The 13942-nt window shown below is 40.8% G+C and overlaps 1 protein-coding gene across 3 annotated transcripts in view; it reads right to left on the bottom strand.

Annotated features, from left to right (window-relative positions):
* Window positions 1–13942, bottom strand: part of IGF2BP2 (insulin like growth factor 2 mRNA binding protein 2) — a 77446-nt gene that overhangs the window by 3622 nt on the left and 59882 nt on the right. The window contains exons 11-15 of one of the 3 annotated variants that reach the window (XM_089509418.1): window positions 13304–13372; window positions 6662–6778; window positions 4783–4857; window positions 978–1109; window positions 601–714 (exon numbers count right to left, since the gene is read on the bottom strand). In XM_089509418.1, coding sequence (XP_089365544.1) covers window positions 601–714; window positions 978–1109; window positions 4783–4857; window positions 6662–6778; window positions 13304–13372 — 507 coding nt within the window. Of the gene's footprint in view, window positions 1–600; window positions 715–977; window positions 1110–4071; window positions 4269–4782; window positions 4858–6661; window positions 6779–13303; window positions 13373–13942 lie in introns of those variants that run through there. The other 2 variants (XM_089509419.1, XM_089509420.1) reach the window with 2 other exon arrangements.

The following is a 13942-nucleotide window of genomic DNA, read 5'->3' as shown; positions in this document are numbered from 1 at the left end:
CTGCAGTAGAGAAAAAGACAGTTCTCAGTAAAAGAAAAAGAAAGCATGCTGTATAACTGGCAGTTAGATTGTGCTTGATGAACCTACACCCTCCTTCCTCCCAGCTGCCAGTAAGGTGAAGCCCAAGCTCTCTGTTGCCATTGTGTATACCATTATCTTCAGATGAACCATAGTGAGCTGCAGTGGGCCAGCTTCGATTAAATTAATTCTGTAGCCATCAACAATCGATCTTGCTGGAAACCATACTTGTAGGCTGTTCTGCTACCAACTAGCAAACAACAGCACATAAAATATATAGTTTTTAAAGCAGGAAGAAATGCTTGATGTCCTGTAAAATGTGTTATCTGCAATATACTGTTGAAAGCATTTTACAAGCTACAGATTTGCCTTTGCTCTAGACTTTCAAATACCAGAAACTAAATGGTGTTACCTAAGTCAAGTCTTTGGTTTGTATATTTGTCCCTCCTAACCTAACACCTGAATTTTAGACTGTTCAGTGTACCATTAAATATCAGTATTCATACGCTTCCAAACAACAGCTCAAATGCTGACTTATTGTTAACCTCTGATGGAATAACCATGTTAAAGAAAATATTTCACCTGACTGGCAAAGAAGTGACCAATTATTTTGACGACAACTTCCTCATTTTCATCAGGGGTTTGGTCACGTGGTACAATAACTTCTGCACTAGTTAAGTTCTGTAGTTCATTCACCTACAAGAGCAAGAATACAGCAAATTTATTTTTCATATTGATCATTTTTGCATTCAAGCAATTCCAGACTGTTGCAGGTTAACAGCATTGCCACTAGACATAACAAGGATGCTCATCTAATTCTTGCCCTATGTACAGACAAACAAATCCAAAAGGCACACAAAAGGCCACCACTTTGAATAGCACTACTCTAAATCAGAAACATATTAGCAATTTTTATTTGAAAATATTTACCTAAACTTGTTATAAAATAGCTCACCTACCGTTTTGCCCCCTTTTCCTATCACACGACCTGCTGCAGAAGAAGGCACCTTAATATGGGCTTCAAGCTTCACTTCTTCTTTTGGATTGAAAAAGTTCTCTTCTTTCAGTTTCCCAAATATTCGTCCCTGGGCCTAAGAAAACAAAAGGTTAAGTTGCTACATTGAATTGCCTATTGTTGCCTATTGAATTCTAATCTACTGTCATAATGGCACATCTTGGGGGGAGAGAGGCAGGCAAGCTCCAACTGCCTGCCTGAAAGAAGAAAAAGCCCTCCTTCCGACCACCATCTTGGAGGGAGAGAGGCCTGGCCTGAAAGACTAAGAGCCCTCCTTCCGACCACCATCTTGAGGGGGAGAGAGGCCTGTTATGTTTTATTTTGACTTTGTATTGTACTTCCTGTTGTACACCGCTTTGATCTAATTTGGAAAAGCGGTATATAAATAAACATTATTATTATTATTATTATTATTATTATTATTATTATTATTATTATTATTAAATGGGCTTCAAAAAAGCTTATTTTACCCTACCAAAGAATAGGAAATAGGAATAGGAAAAGAACAAGATTTCTGCGTATGGAAGAAAAATGATGAGTTCAGCACATCCCAGATTCTTATCAGTGCAAATGGCTATATCATATATCTGGATGTAGAGCAATGACATGATGCAAGACTAGCCCATTTCCCCATCAAATAACAACCTCGCTTCCAAATCTGTATTCTGCAAAGCAGTAATATGATTTATTCACCTATTCCAATAATAGAACTGGGGTCAGGTTCAAGTGCTAGCCTAGGGATACCAGTTGTCTAGCTGGATGGGCTGTGAGTTGTTCTGCTCACATGGCTAGCTATGACTATATGTAACTACAGTTGGCCCTTAAAAACGGATTTTTTATACACGGATTCAAGCATACACGGTTTGAAAATGTTCAAAAAAAGGTATACATTTCAAATATCAAACCTTGAGTTTCCATTTTTGATGTGGGACACCATTTTGCTATGTCATTATATTTAATGGGACTTACGCATACACGGATTTTGTTATACATGGGGGATCTTGGAACCAAACCCCAGCGTATAAGAAGGGTCCACTGTATATGCATACCTTAGTACAACTAGATCTTAATGTGGGGGAAAGTGCTCAAGACATTAGCTAGAAAAGACACAGAATGAGTACAATCCCATCTGCAACCACTCTCAGCAGCATCCGGAATTGAAATTCAGAACAATGACCCACTGTTTGTATACTGACATTAGAATACATCGGGTGAAACAATATCTGCCATTTAAGATACAGACATTTCTGCCCCATATTGGGGTCAGTAATGCTAGTATGTTTGCAAGGTTTGAGGGAAGCATTTGGCTAGCATGCCCAGCTGTCAGTCTTGATTCTTTCTGCTCTGTCCCAAGTGTTTAAAACAGCATGTGACACTGGCCCATCAGAGCAGGGAAAACATTGGCATTAAGAGTTAAACTTGCTTTTAACTCCATTTTCTTCAACTCCAGGTTATACATCTCTAATCCATGTGCCCTTTTGCTTTTTCCACCCTCTCTCTTAGTTCTCTTTAACTTTCTCTTATATTCCTTTTCTCTGTATTCTCTCTCATGTTGCAGTACTTTCTCTTTAGTTCAGCTTAGCCAATTCAAGTCTTTTTTTTAATTACCATACTTGCAAACGTTCTTGTTATTTTAGTTATGATGCTGTCTAAATTCTCCAATTATTTCCTCCACTTGTTATTCCCCTTGAACTAGGGTTTCCAAAGTTGGTTTTACTTTCTTGGGAGGCATACTGTAAATATTTTCTTACATTTACCTAAAACTTTTTAGCTTAGTAAATACTTTAGTAAGAACTACAATAGTTATACTATTGTCTCTGTGAATCACACTGCTCAGAGCACCTTCAGAACCTTCTGGAATAGCTAGGCAAGATTTTTGGCACTAGCTCAGCCCGTCTCAGTTCTATCCCTCACTGATCAAACTTATTTTCCACAGTTTCTTTTTGTCTGCCATGTGAGCAGCATCTAGGAACCTCACTAGTTTTTTGTGGGTAACCCACAAAAAACTATGGATGCCAGCCATGAAAGCCTTCAACTTCACAACCTCACTAGTGTTTGTCTCCTTTCGGTTTTACTCAGCTCACACCTCGATTTATCTCCGCTTAATCCTTTGTCTTGGTACTGAAGAACTATTTTCGACATTCCACTGAGAAGGCCATTCTAAGGCTTCCCATTCTCTCCAGCTAGGTCTCTTCAGGTGTTCAAGTGGAGCTAGCACCTGCTTCTGGAGGATGAAATCATGGACTCTCCCCAAAAATGCTTGGCTGTTTGCAGAGATCTCCTCGTCCCATGCGTCATGGGTCACCAGGCACTCCACTTCGAATTTGTTCTCCTCTGTGTCAGATTCATTCTCAATTCTTCACATCTTCCTCTTGGAGGTCCACCTCTCTGGGATGATACAGTGGCAGACCATACTCAAGTCATGGTTTGAGATCAGATAGGAGGATCTGAGATGACTCAAAGGACTGTAGATACTGTGATAGCCTCATGAGGTGTCTGGCTCACAATACTCGACTTACCTGCAAGATAATCCCATGGAAATCTATGAGTGGGACCAGAGACAGTACCGTATGCATAAGAGGCATGCCTATGATGTCATCTGTGGCCCTTCCCACTGCTACCATCCTTCCCTTATGAGATTTTTATTTTACAGTCTGCTCCGATTTCACATGTTCAGCATCCTTCCATGATACAAGTGACTGATCTGTAACTTTGGCAGGTCCAAGCACAGCTTGCTTGGGTGGGAGATGAATACCTACCTCTTATTCCACCATGGCAGCAATCACTTCAACAGAAACCATTACCTGATTCACCAAGTTCTCCCTTTCCATCAGCTGCTGTTTCCAACATGATACTGTCGAATATCCTAGACAGGTTTCTGTGTTACTTAGTGGAACATGAAATCTTCTCTAACCAATGATGTCAGGGCATTTTCAGAGCAAGTGCTGAGGATGGCCAATGTACTGGACTTATAAATTGAACAGCATGAGGTCGAAGTCAGACTGAAGTGCATTCAGTAAAAATACCTACTCTGGTTTCCATTCTATTCTTGCCTTTACTCCTTAAGTTCTGTCAGACATCTTGGATAATTCATTTGACGGTGCTGTCAACCTCAAAGAAGATCAATAACTTATATCATGTCTCTCATTCGGATTCAAGTTGGCTTCTAGAACATCCAAAGTCAAATTCTGCTGAAGTTGAGGCTTCTAATCAAATGCCCATCAAAGGTTCCATTCTATGCCATTAGATAGAGAAGGATGCAAGCTAAACATCATGATGAAGCAATTTTATTCTGTCTCTGCCTTAGGTCTTAGAATACTCAGGCATCTGTTTTAGCATTGGTTGATTCTGCCAGCAATCCCATGAATGATTATCTTGTAATAAATTCCACTGAACACAGGTGAAATTTACCTCTGAGGAAATAAGTTTAAGATTTAAAATGAAAATATGCACCAAGCCTGAAATGCTAGCTGAAAATTGAGAAACACCTGAATTGCGGAGGCTGATTTGAGACCTACCAATATGAAGGTAAATATGGAGGAAAACTACTGGTACATTCTGGATGTTTTTATATGGTGTTCAAAGCTACAGTAAACCAGCATGGATTGTACAAACCACTTCCATATTTCTGGGTCAGCTGCACTCAACAACTGCTAGCCTCTCTCTCACATTCTCTTGGACAGCTGCTATCCTGTGCTTCTAGTGGCTGGTTCACACAAGTGGGCATTGCATATCAGCTTTGTACTGACCTTGAATTGTGCTTCTGGAGGCCCCGTTATGATAACCATCCTCTCACTGGCATCTGGACTCTCAGCTGGTGCAATCTGCAGGTCACAGAAAACATAATAAGGCACAGCAATATCTTCTCTCTGGTAATGCCCCTTTGCCTGCCACTGATGTGCCATTGATTTTGCAACAAATCTACTTTATATGGAATCCATCCCAAGTTAAGAGCAGATGTTGCACATTAACTCTGGTCTCTACAATACTGTTTTCTTGACTTAATATTACTGTGTACTGTATAATTCATTTCCCTCATTTTCTTTTTAATACCAAGCTGAAACTGTACAGCTGCCTTCAGTCTTCCCTCCCCCTCCCCCGATACATAGCATGGATTTCTTCCCATCTTTTGGCAAGTACTTCAGTATTGTACTACAGAGTGTCTTCTTTGAAACAATAATCTCCATTTTAAAAAAGACAACGCACAGTAGTATCTACAAGACAAGCCTTCAATAGTCGGAACAGAATATTTGTTACCCTTTTTGCCTATAGAGTATAAGACAGAGATGGTTGATCCTGTGGCCCACCAAAGGAGCTTAGACTTTCAGCTCCCATCACTATCTGCCAGGATGCCCAATGGTCATGCATGATGGCAACTAGAATTCAACAGCATCTAGATGGTATCAGGTTCCTTACCTCTGTCCTCAGAGGTCACTGAAGCAGAGGGAAGGGGAATTACCTTTTCGCAAAGGATGACATGTTTTACAGAGAGCCACCTCGAATAATCTAGATCTTAACAACTTCAGGGACATTTCCCATATTTCAGTTTTCATTTGCAGAAACACTTCCATGCAATAAACAGGAAACATGCTTAGGATACTTATAGTACAAGTGTAGCATGGCAAAATGTAGCACAAGCAAAATGTAAGTACATATCTAGTAACTGTACTGCTTGTGCTAGAACATAACGAGATAGTTTTGGGTGCGTCACAGGCTGGTCTTTAAATATACCACAGGTCCTAATTTATCATGATTCACACACAGGCAGCTGTGATTGGCCAAGTGTAACCAAGCCTTACTCAACTAGTGTCATGCAGGGCTGGTCAGGCCCACTCATCATCAAGCTCCAGGAGTCACTTGAATCAGCCTCCAACAGTGAGTCATTTCCCAAATATATCAGCTGTCCTGCATACACTACCAGCTGTCTTTTCTAAACCAGCCTGCATTCACTAGAAAACTGGAAGATATTATAATTGGCTTCTAAGAAAATGTATAAGAGGAATTCTGTCTGCTCTCCAGGCTTTGCCCCTCCTCCAATATTGCATCTTTGTAGCTCCATTATATTGCTGGTGGGGAAGGAGAATTTCTAATTTGTAAAAATGCAATTTGTAAAAATTGATGAAGAGGTGGTGCAACTTTGACAGGCAGTATTTTGTTGTAGGAAGATACAAACAAACTACTTCTCGTCATATTTTGTATTTTCTACTTATTTCCTTCAGCAAGCTCCAGGCAGTTTAAATGACTACTCTCCACTTTATCCTCACAACACTGTGTAGGTAAGGCTAAGCAGAGAATTTCATGACTCAGTGGGGACCTGGATCACAAGTCACAGCACAATGTTAAACATTACACTATACATGGACTCATAACTGTCATGTATTTAAGAGATCTGAATTGAAGGTGGCCAGAATCTGACAGCAGCTGGTTCTTGTGGTGGAAAGTGTAAGTGGAGTGATGGCAAGCAATAAAGCACATTTCGGGAGCCTGTGGCCTTCAAATTGATGAATTCCTACTCCCATAACCCCTCATAATGGACCAGGCAGGCTGAGGCTGATGGGAATTGGAGTCCAACAATATCTGGAGGGCCACAGGTCCCCTGAAGTAAGGTAGATGTGTGGGCTTTCTTACCTTGATTGATGCACCAGCAAATCTTGCCAGCTGCTTAATGTGTTGGCCCTTCTTTCCAATAATGGCACCCACTGCTTGTGTTGGGATGAACAGATTCACCACTTCTTGCTCTGGCAACTGGGGATGGCAAAGAGACAGGAAATATATCATGGAGTATGAGACGTGCAACTCTCTTGCCTGTAGTTTAGTGTTCTGCCTGCCAATGTGCACTTGTTTCATACAGTCAATCTGTTCTGCATGCAGCAATAAGGCAGAGAAGAAAGCAGGCAAGGACTGGTCTTCCATGACAGATGGCACAGAAAATCCACACCAGCAATGAAAAGGTGCTTGGAAAGAGGCTGAGGAATTACTGAACCCACCTATCTTGCTCTGATAAGCACCTAAATACCCTAAAGGCACCATGTCCTTTCTAATATGGGAAGCTAACTTAAGCATGTCAGCTTTGGCTAGTACTTGGATGGGAGACCACCCACAAATACTAGGTGCTGTAGGCTATATTTCAGAGGAAGAAACTGGCAAACCATCTCTGAGTATTTCTTGCCTAAGCAAACGTTATGAAAATTCATGGGGCTGCCATAAATTGACAGTTGCCATAAATTGACAGGCGCTCACACACACGCAAACGCACATGCACGCATTTCACTCTGAAGGAAATCTAGTGTGTGTGTGTGTGTGTGAATATAAAGAACAACATTGCTGCCTTGTTCTTGCATCACTAGTTGCAAACACATAATACTATAACACCAAATGAATGAACTCCACAAAACAGGATTAGATTTTAGTAACATGAATCAAACCCAAAGAGCTATCGTCTCAAGCTCTATACTCACAATACTGATAAAATCTTGATTTCCATTCTAAATATGCATTGAAAAGTGTCCATGGAGAGGGCTTTTACCATGCTAATTAGAAACGTGATGAAGTAATTAGCACTCCATTAAAGTGTAACAGATTAACACTCCATGCACTGGAGAATCTATCTAATCCCTTTGAGTAATAGTCTCTCTTCTGGGAATGCACTCCAACAAACCATTATAATGATATTAACAGCTCCTAGCTTCCTTTTTCTTACCTCACATTCTGCCCTGGTGGAATACCCTGAACGGACAGTGATGTGCAGACTATTTGAAATTCATTATAGACAGTATTAACTATACTGTCAATATTCTGGATGGTTTATGTAAAAATACACACTTTGCTTTTAGTGTGCCAATGACTGTGTATATGCAATTAAACTACAGCAAAGGTTATATTAGATTTTGCTTGAGCACATGTATCTCAGAGAACTGGAATTTAGATGCTGTAACCTCTCTACCTCAGCCATATGAAAATTAATGGAATGAGTCACAGTAAGAAAGCACTCAAAAGTGCCTGACAGAAGAGGACGCAGAGGATTCCCATTAGAGACAGGGAGCTAAATATAGTGGAGATCAATGCATGCAACTGAACACCTAATGAAAGCAATAAGATATGATGGTGGCTTCACAATTGAATATTTAACTGTGTCCCACTGATTTCAACTGGCCTGACAGCAGTACTCTGGCATACTGTGGTGGAAGGCTGCTCAGCTGTCAGAGTAGGATGTATGCCTGTGGAAGCCACCAGTATGATGGAAGACAGCACCACTGGCAGCATTCTGTCCAAAGCAGCTGGGGAAAAGGAAAAGGACCAGGAAGGCCTTCGATCCAAAGGAACCAAAAAGACATTGCTCTCCTGACAGGATTGGGAAAGTTTTTGCTTCACACAAACAAACCCACAGTTCCCTCAGGACATCCTTGTCAAAGGAAAAAACCATCTATGACAGCTCTGGAACTGGCATATGGGCTTTCCCTTCCACTTGTGTCACTGGGAAGATTAATTAAATGAATGATTAGGATTGCCTGCCTTCTCTGTTGACTGGGACAAACTGGCAAAAATTAAGAAGTGGGGGTTCCGCCACTGTGGAGTCTCTCCCTTCCTCAGAAATGATTGCTCTGCCCTTGTGGCTTTGGTTAAAATCTATCAAAATCAATGGTAACTTGGCAAGTCAAATTTTATGTAAGTTTCGCTGATTCAATGGGTTTTTTATTTAGGACTAGCAACTGAATTTAGGTCACTGGATGTGACAAGGAGGAGGCAGGAGGACACAATACGATGCACAAGAGCCTCACACTTCCAGAGCCTGTGGATTTGGTCACCTCACCTCACTCATCTTAACCTAGAGCAGCCTTTCTCAAATAGTGGGGCGGGCCCCCCGGGGGGGCGCGAAGCTCCGTAAAGGGGGGCGCGAGGCTCTGTTATGCAGAGGTGTACTTATAACAATTTTATAGACAAATGATACTATTTACAGTCGCGCGGGGGGGGGGGGGCGCGAAATGTTTTCTTCTTCCTAGGGGGGGCATGACAGAAAATAATTGAGAAGCACTGACCTAGAGGAACAGGGATATTTTATTTATTGAAGTCATACTCTGCCTTTCTCCTGAGATGGGATCTAAGGCAGTTTATATATAGACGTAATATTAAAACAGGAAGTATGAAGCACTTATTACTCTTTTTCTTTTCTCCCTTGCTACTCAGTCACATTGAAGGTTTATGTGAACTGTCCTCCAGAGGTGATAATGAATAAAGAAACAATCAAATTAATCCAAGGAGAGAAGCCTGCATAAACAAATTATGGAGGCATAAGCATATCTTCCAAGCCACGTACTTCTGCCAGCAGAAAATGGCTTAAATCCAACAGCTAGTCCTTACTAGAGTAGAGTCAATAAATGCTGAAAGGTATATCAACACTTGTGTAAGATACATTGATTCAGTGGGTCTACCCGCCCCCCTCCCAGCTGAGAGGCAGTTGGATTTAGGCCAAAACATTTCATCTTCTGATAGGTTAAGCCAAATCAATTATTGTGATTTTAATTTTCATGACTTCTGTCAGTAGTTTTCTTTCAACACACAAAGATACCTCTAAACCTGAGACACACTCTTATAAAGGAACTGAACTGAAAATGTAACTTCTTTTAGCACTGCCATTTGAATTTCCTAGGACTATACTAAATGAAAAATATCCATCCATTCTCATTAGATGTAGGAACAACATTAGCTGCCTGTTTAAAAGAAAGACTGGAATGATTCTATGAGAACATGCTAATTAAAAGTCCAGTACCAAAGCTTGCTGGGTCAGCAAATATGATTAAGATAGGAAGGACCAAATTGGACATTCTACACACATACAAAGCATTACTTTGTGCCAATGTTCTCAATATCTATAGAACCATTATTCAATTTGGATTTAGCTTAAGGTCTGTGTATCTATCTAACTATCTATCTATCTATAGTACAATTGGTATTCTCCTTTCTGATTTCATGCATTTCTTAGCATAATCATGGGGTGGCTGAAATGATTTTAAAAGGAGTAGGCAAATTGTGGTCCATGAGAGGTGCCTGGACTCCTGTGTCCCCTTACCTTCTCTGAGCTTTCCCTGTACCCTCCATATAAAGTTTGGCTCCATATGGCTAATTGCACCCTTTAAGGCTATTTTTGTTTTTTGGGAGGGAGGGGTTTCATCTTACAAGGTTACCTGGGGAACTAATTCAGCCCTGTAGTTGGCCATTTTGTGCTTTTTGGGTGGAGGAAAGTTGAAAATCTGTAAGGGACCATCTTGAAAAAAGGTGCTTTGCAGCCAAAGTCAGGTCAGTTGAGGAGATAGCATTGAAATGGCCAGCTCTACCCCCAAAAGGTACAATTGGTAATTTGCCATTAGGGAAACTGAGAAGGGGGCAGATGCAGCCCTCCAAGGTCCTGGTGGGAAGAAAAAAAATGTGGTTGCCAAGCCTCTGAAATCTGCCTGCTTTTGAACTGAAAGGTCATACCCACTTTTACAGATTATTCATAAATCTAGAATTTCTGCATGGAAGTAATATGTAAAGCCTCCTGCCTCAGTTGGCACACCACATATATTTTAACTACAATCTGCTTGTAGTGCCTTTACTTACAATGTTGGTTACAGACACCTACACTTTCTTATTCTAATAATCCCTATAGTTAAATATGCACAACATTGGGCTTTACAGCTTATATCTTAATGTTGATATAGAACTTATGCCAGCTTCAGTATGGATTCAAACCTGCACAGAAAGAGGCTTTAGGAGTGAAAAAGTCAGGGGAAGCAATGGGTTCATGGAGCCTACATGGGGTTCCACACTAGGCTTTGAGAGCAGTTAATTGCTGTGCCTCGCTCACAGCAAGTGGTGCAGATGCTGGGGGCTTCTATTTACAACTGTCCTGTATTTTCTCACTGCTTCTTTCATCTTTTTTTTTTTAAAAAAATCTTTACCATATTAGGATAATATATTATGTAGGGAATGCATTATGCAGGATTATTGCACAATGTTCTTCTTGTAGTGCCAAAAGTTTTCTATCTTTGTGGAATTATAATTGCTCTAAATTATAGGCAAATATCAGACTACAATATTTTCTGTTTACAGAATGTAGCCTCGCCACTCCCATCAGCCCTAGCCAGCACAGCCAATGGAGATGAAGAAAGAAAACATAAGTCTAACACCATCCAGAGGTCCCAAAACTTTCCTTTCTGGCATAGAAACTAGTGGATGCCTCGGTTTACAGCATCCATACTTTGTCATAGCACAATTGAATTTGCAGCTGTGGTTCTTTTAAATTTTATCAATCTGCATTTTAGGCATTATATTTCAAATGTCTTTTAAAAAAGTATTTCAGCTTTTGTCCTTCTGATGACTGATAACACCAAAGTTGAAGCCACGCATTTCTAATGTGAACCTCAATGTGACTGACAATAGAAAGAATCTTATTCCTAAAATGATCGTTCTGTCTAGCCACTAGGGACAGTACTTCCTCTAAACCAAATTTTTAATGAAAAGACACTGCCACAGTCCCACACTGGTAAATAAAACCTACCTAATGTAGACTCAGAAGGAAAGCTTTAAGTTTGTAAGGATTATCTAGGATTGTCAAGCTATGCACTTAACCAGGGTCTTTTACACACTACACAGTTACAACACTATTATTTCATCTCAATTGCATTGCAGGGCTTTGTTTTTTAATGAGGCACTAGATAGAGCTCTCTGGCTGAGAATTAGAAATACCCCTCCCTAAAGAGGAAATCCCAGAACTGCATAAGGATGTTGTCATGACAGTTTAAGTGGGATCACAGGGCTATAATTTTGTATTGTGAAAGAATCCCAGGTGTCTTCCCTGCTATCTAAGTAAGAGCAGCTTCCAATTCTTTCTGCACATGGATCCACATGTTCAAATGTGGCAGATGGTGAAGAATCACTTTCTGAGTGATGGTCCTTCCAATCTATGCTTCTATAAATTGATGGAATGAAGTATTCAGTACAGAGTGTCCTGTCTAGGCGCACATGTTTTATTATCTTGATGATCCCTCACTTCCTAACCTTAACACGATGGGAAAGTTTCCCAAGGCACCATCAGAAGAGATGCAAGATGCATTACAATGTAGAGCAGAATCACAAAGGTTGGGGGGGGGGGGGGGACAGTCTTTGTAGACTCTCATGTTACAATCATTCAGAGCTGAATGCTCTCAGAGAAACATGTTCCCAGGATTACTTTAATGTTTTCCTCCTAAAGCAAGATCACACAGAATATTCATTACAGAATGCAGGGCTAGGACACTTAGCATTTGTCACCTCTTTATGGATAGACTCATATCTCTAACAGCTGTGTAACATCCGGCAAAGATTTTAATGGTCCAAAACTCTATCTGTTCACCTCTGCTTACAATGAGGAGTCACTGACCACAGCTTCTCTTCATAAAGGTGTGGAGCCTATTGGGATGAACCATACCTCAGATATAGAGCAGATTACTGAACATGCAGAAGATCCATTCAGTCACTGGCATTTTCCAGATAGAAGATCTCAGGTAGCAAGATTTCAAAACTTTTGCTGACACCTTGAAGAACCACTAGTGGCAAACCACTATTAAAGTACAAGGCACTTTTTGTGTGCTTATGTGACATACATAGTATCAAAATTTGCCTTTTGCAACATGCTGCTCTCCAGATGTTCTGGAATATAACTCCAGAAAACAAAGACATAGTCTGAGGATGATGGGAAATGAAGTCTAACATCAGGTTGTTGCAGGTTAACCTAAGCCATATTTCATCAAGCACATTGTAAGCAAAGCTTGAGAATGTTACTTTGTTGGACCACAACCCTGGAATCTCTCCAGCCAGTAGGGGCAAAAGTAAAATTTCCAAACTCTGTGTATCAGTAACAATTGTGGGCCTGCATGAAACTGCATTAGCCAGCAATATGACTTCACCTAAGAGCAACACTGCTCAGTTTGCCACAAATATATAATTAAAAATAATTCCATTTGACCAACATTTCAGACTGTCGTTTCTGATGGTAATCTGCAGAGAATCATTTAAAACATAAGAAGTTAACAGACTTCCTTAGGAGATTAGTTACCATCGCTGACAAGATAGAGGAAGCGACTGTAGCTATGTGTGGAAAAATATGGAAAAACTGCTCCAGAACAGAACTGCCTTCTTTTTAGAGCTTAGTAAAGGGTGCAGAAGAAAACGCTTCCCAAGCGACAGACAGACATGCTGCAAGCAGGGTGCGTGGAAGGCCAGCGTCCAGAAAGAACAGGGCAACGCACTTACGGAGTGCTGATGAGGGTATGCGCCACTCGGCAAGGCTCCATAGAGACCCGAGAGGTATGCCATTTGGCTCTAAGTCAGGAGAGAAAGTGACAGTCAGCAGGGAGAGGCCACACATCCTTGCTGTACATGTGTTCCTATCAGAGCTCGGAAAAAATTACTTTTTGGACAACAATTACCAGAATACCCCATGCAGCATGGCCACCAGGAGTTGCACACCCCCCACCAATAAAATTAATACTTTTAAGCTTTAGTTCCCATGCACCCCCAAATGCTTGCAAGTTATCCTCTGTGTTGACAACCAAAAACCTTTCCCAGTATGCCTGTTCATTCTGGAGATGGGGGGAAGTTTCATAAACACAAACACCACTTGTACTCTGCCATCATTCAATCACTTGATGATTCTCAGGTAAAAGCATAACCTGTTTCTTCAGATACTGTACTGAGTTGAGTTGTAATAATATTGTCAATGCTTCTAACAGTGAACAATGGCTCCACTGCTGAAGCATTATTGAAAAACAGGGGCACTGAGAAACAAAAGTGGGGCGAAGTTATCAGCTTGCTCAGGGGATTCCCAAATACAAGTCTTCTCAAAAATGTAAGGAGACAACCCCTCACTGAAACACAGTTCAGGGAGAATTG

This window comes from Sceloporus occidentalis, unplaced genomic scaffold (genome assembly GCF_023333645.1).
Source record: "Sceloporus occidentalis isolate IW3139 unplaced genomic scaffold, rSceOcc1.0.p SCAF_2, whole genome shotgun sequence".
In the NCBI taxonomy this organism is placed as follows: Eukaryota; Metazoa; Chordata; class Lepidosauria; order Squamata; family Phrynosomatidae; genus Sceloporus; species Sceloporus occidentalis.
The sequence above is the reverse complement of the archived record's forward strand: the minus strand, read 5'-3'. Positions and strand labels throughout refer to the sequence as shown.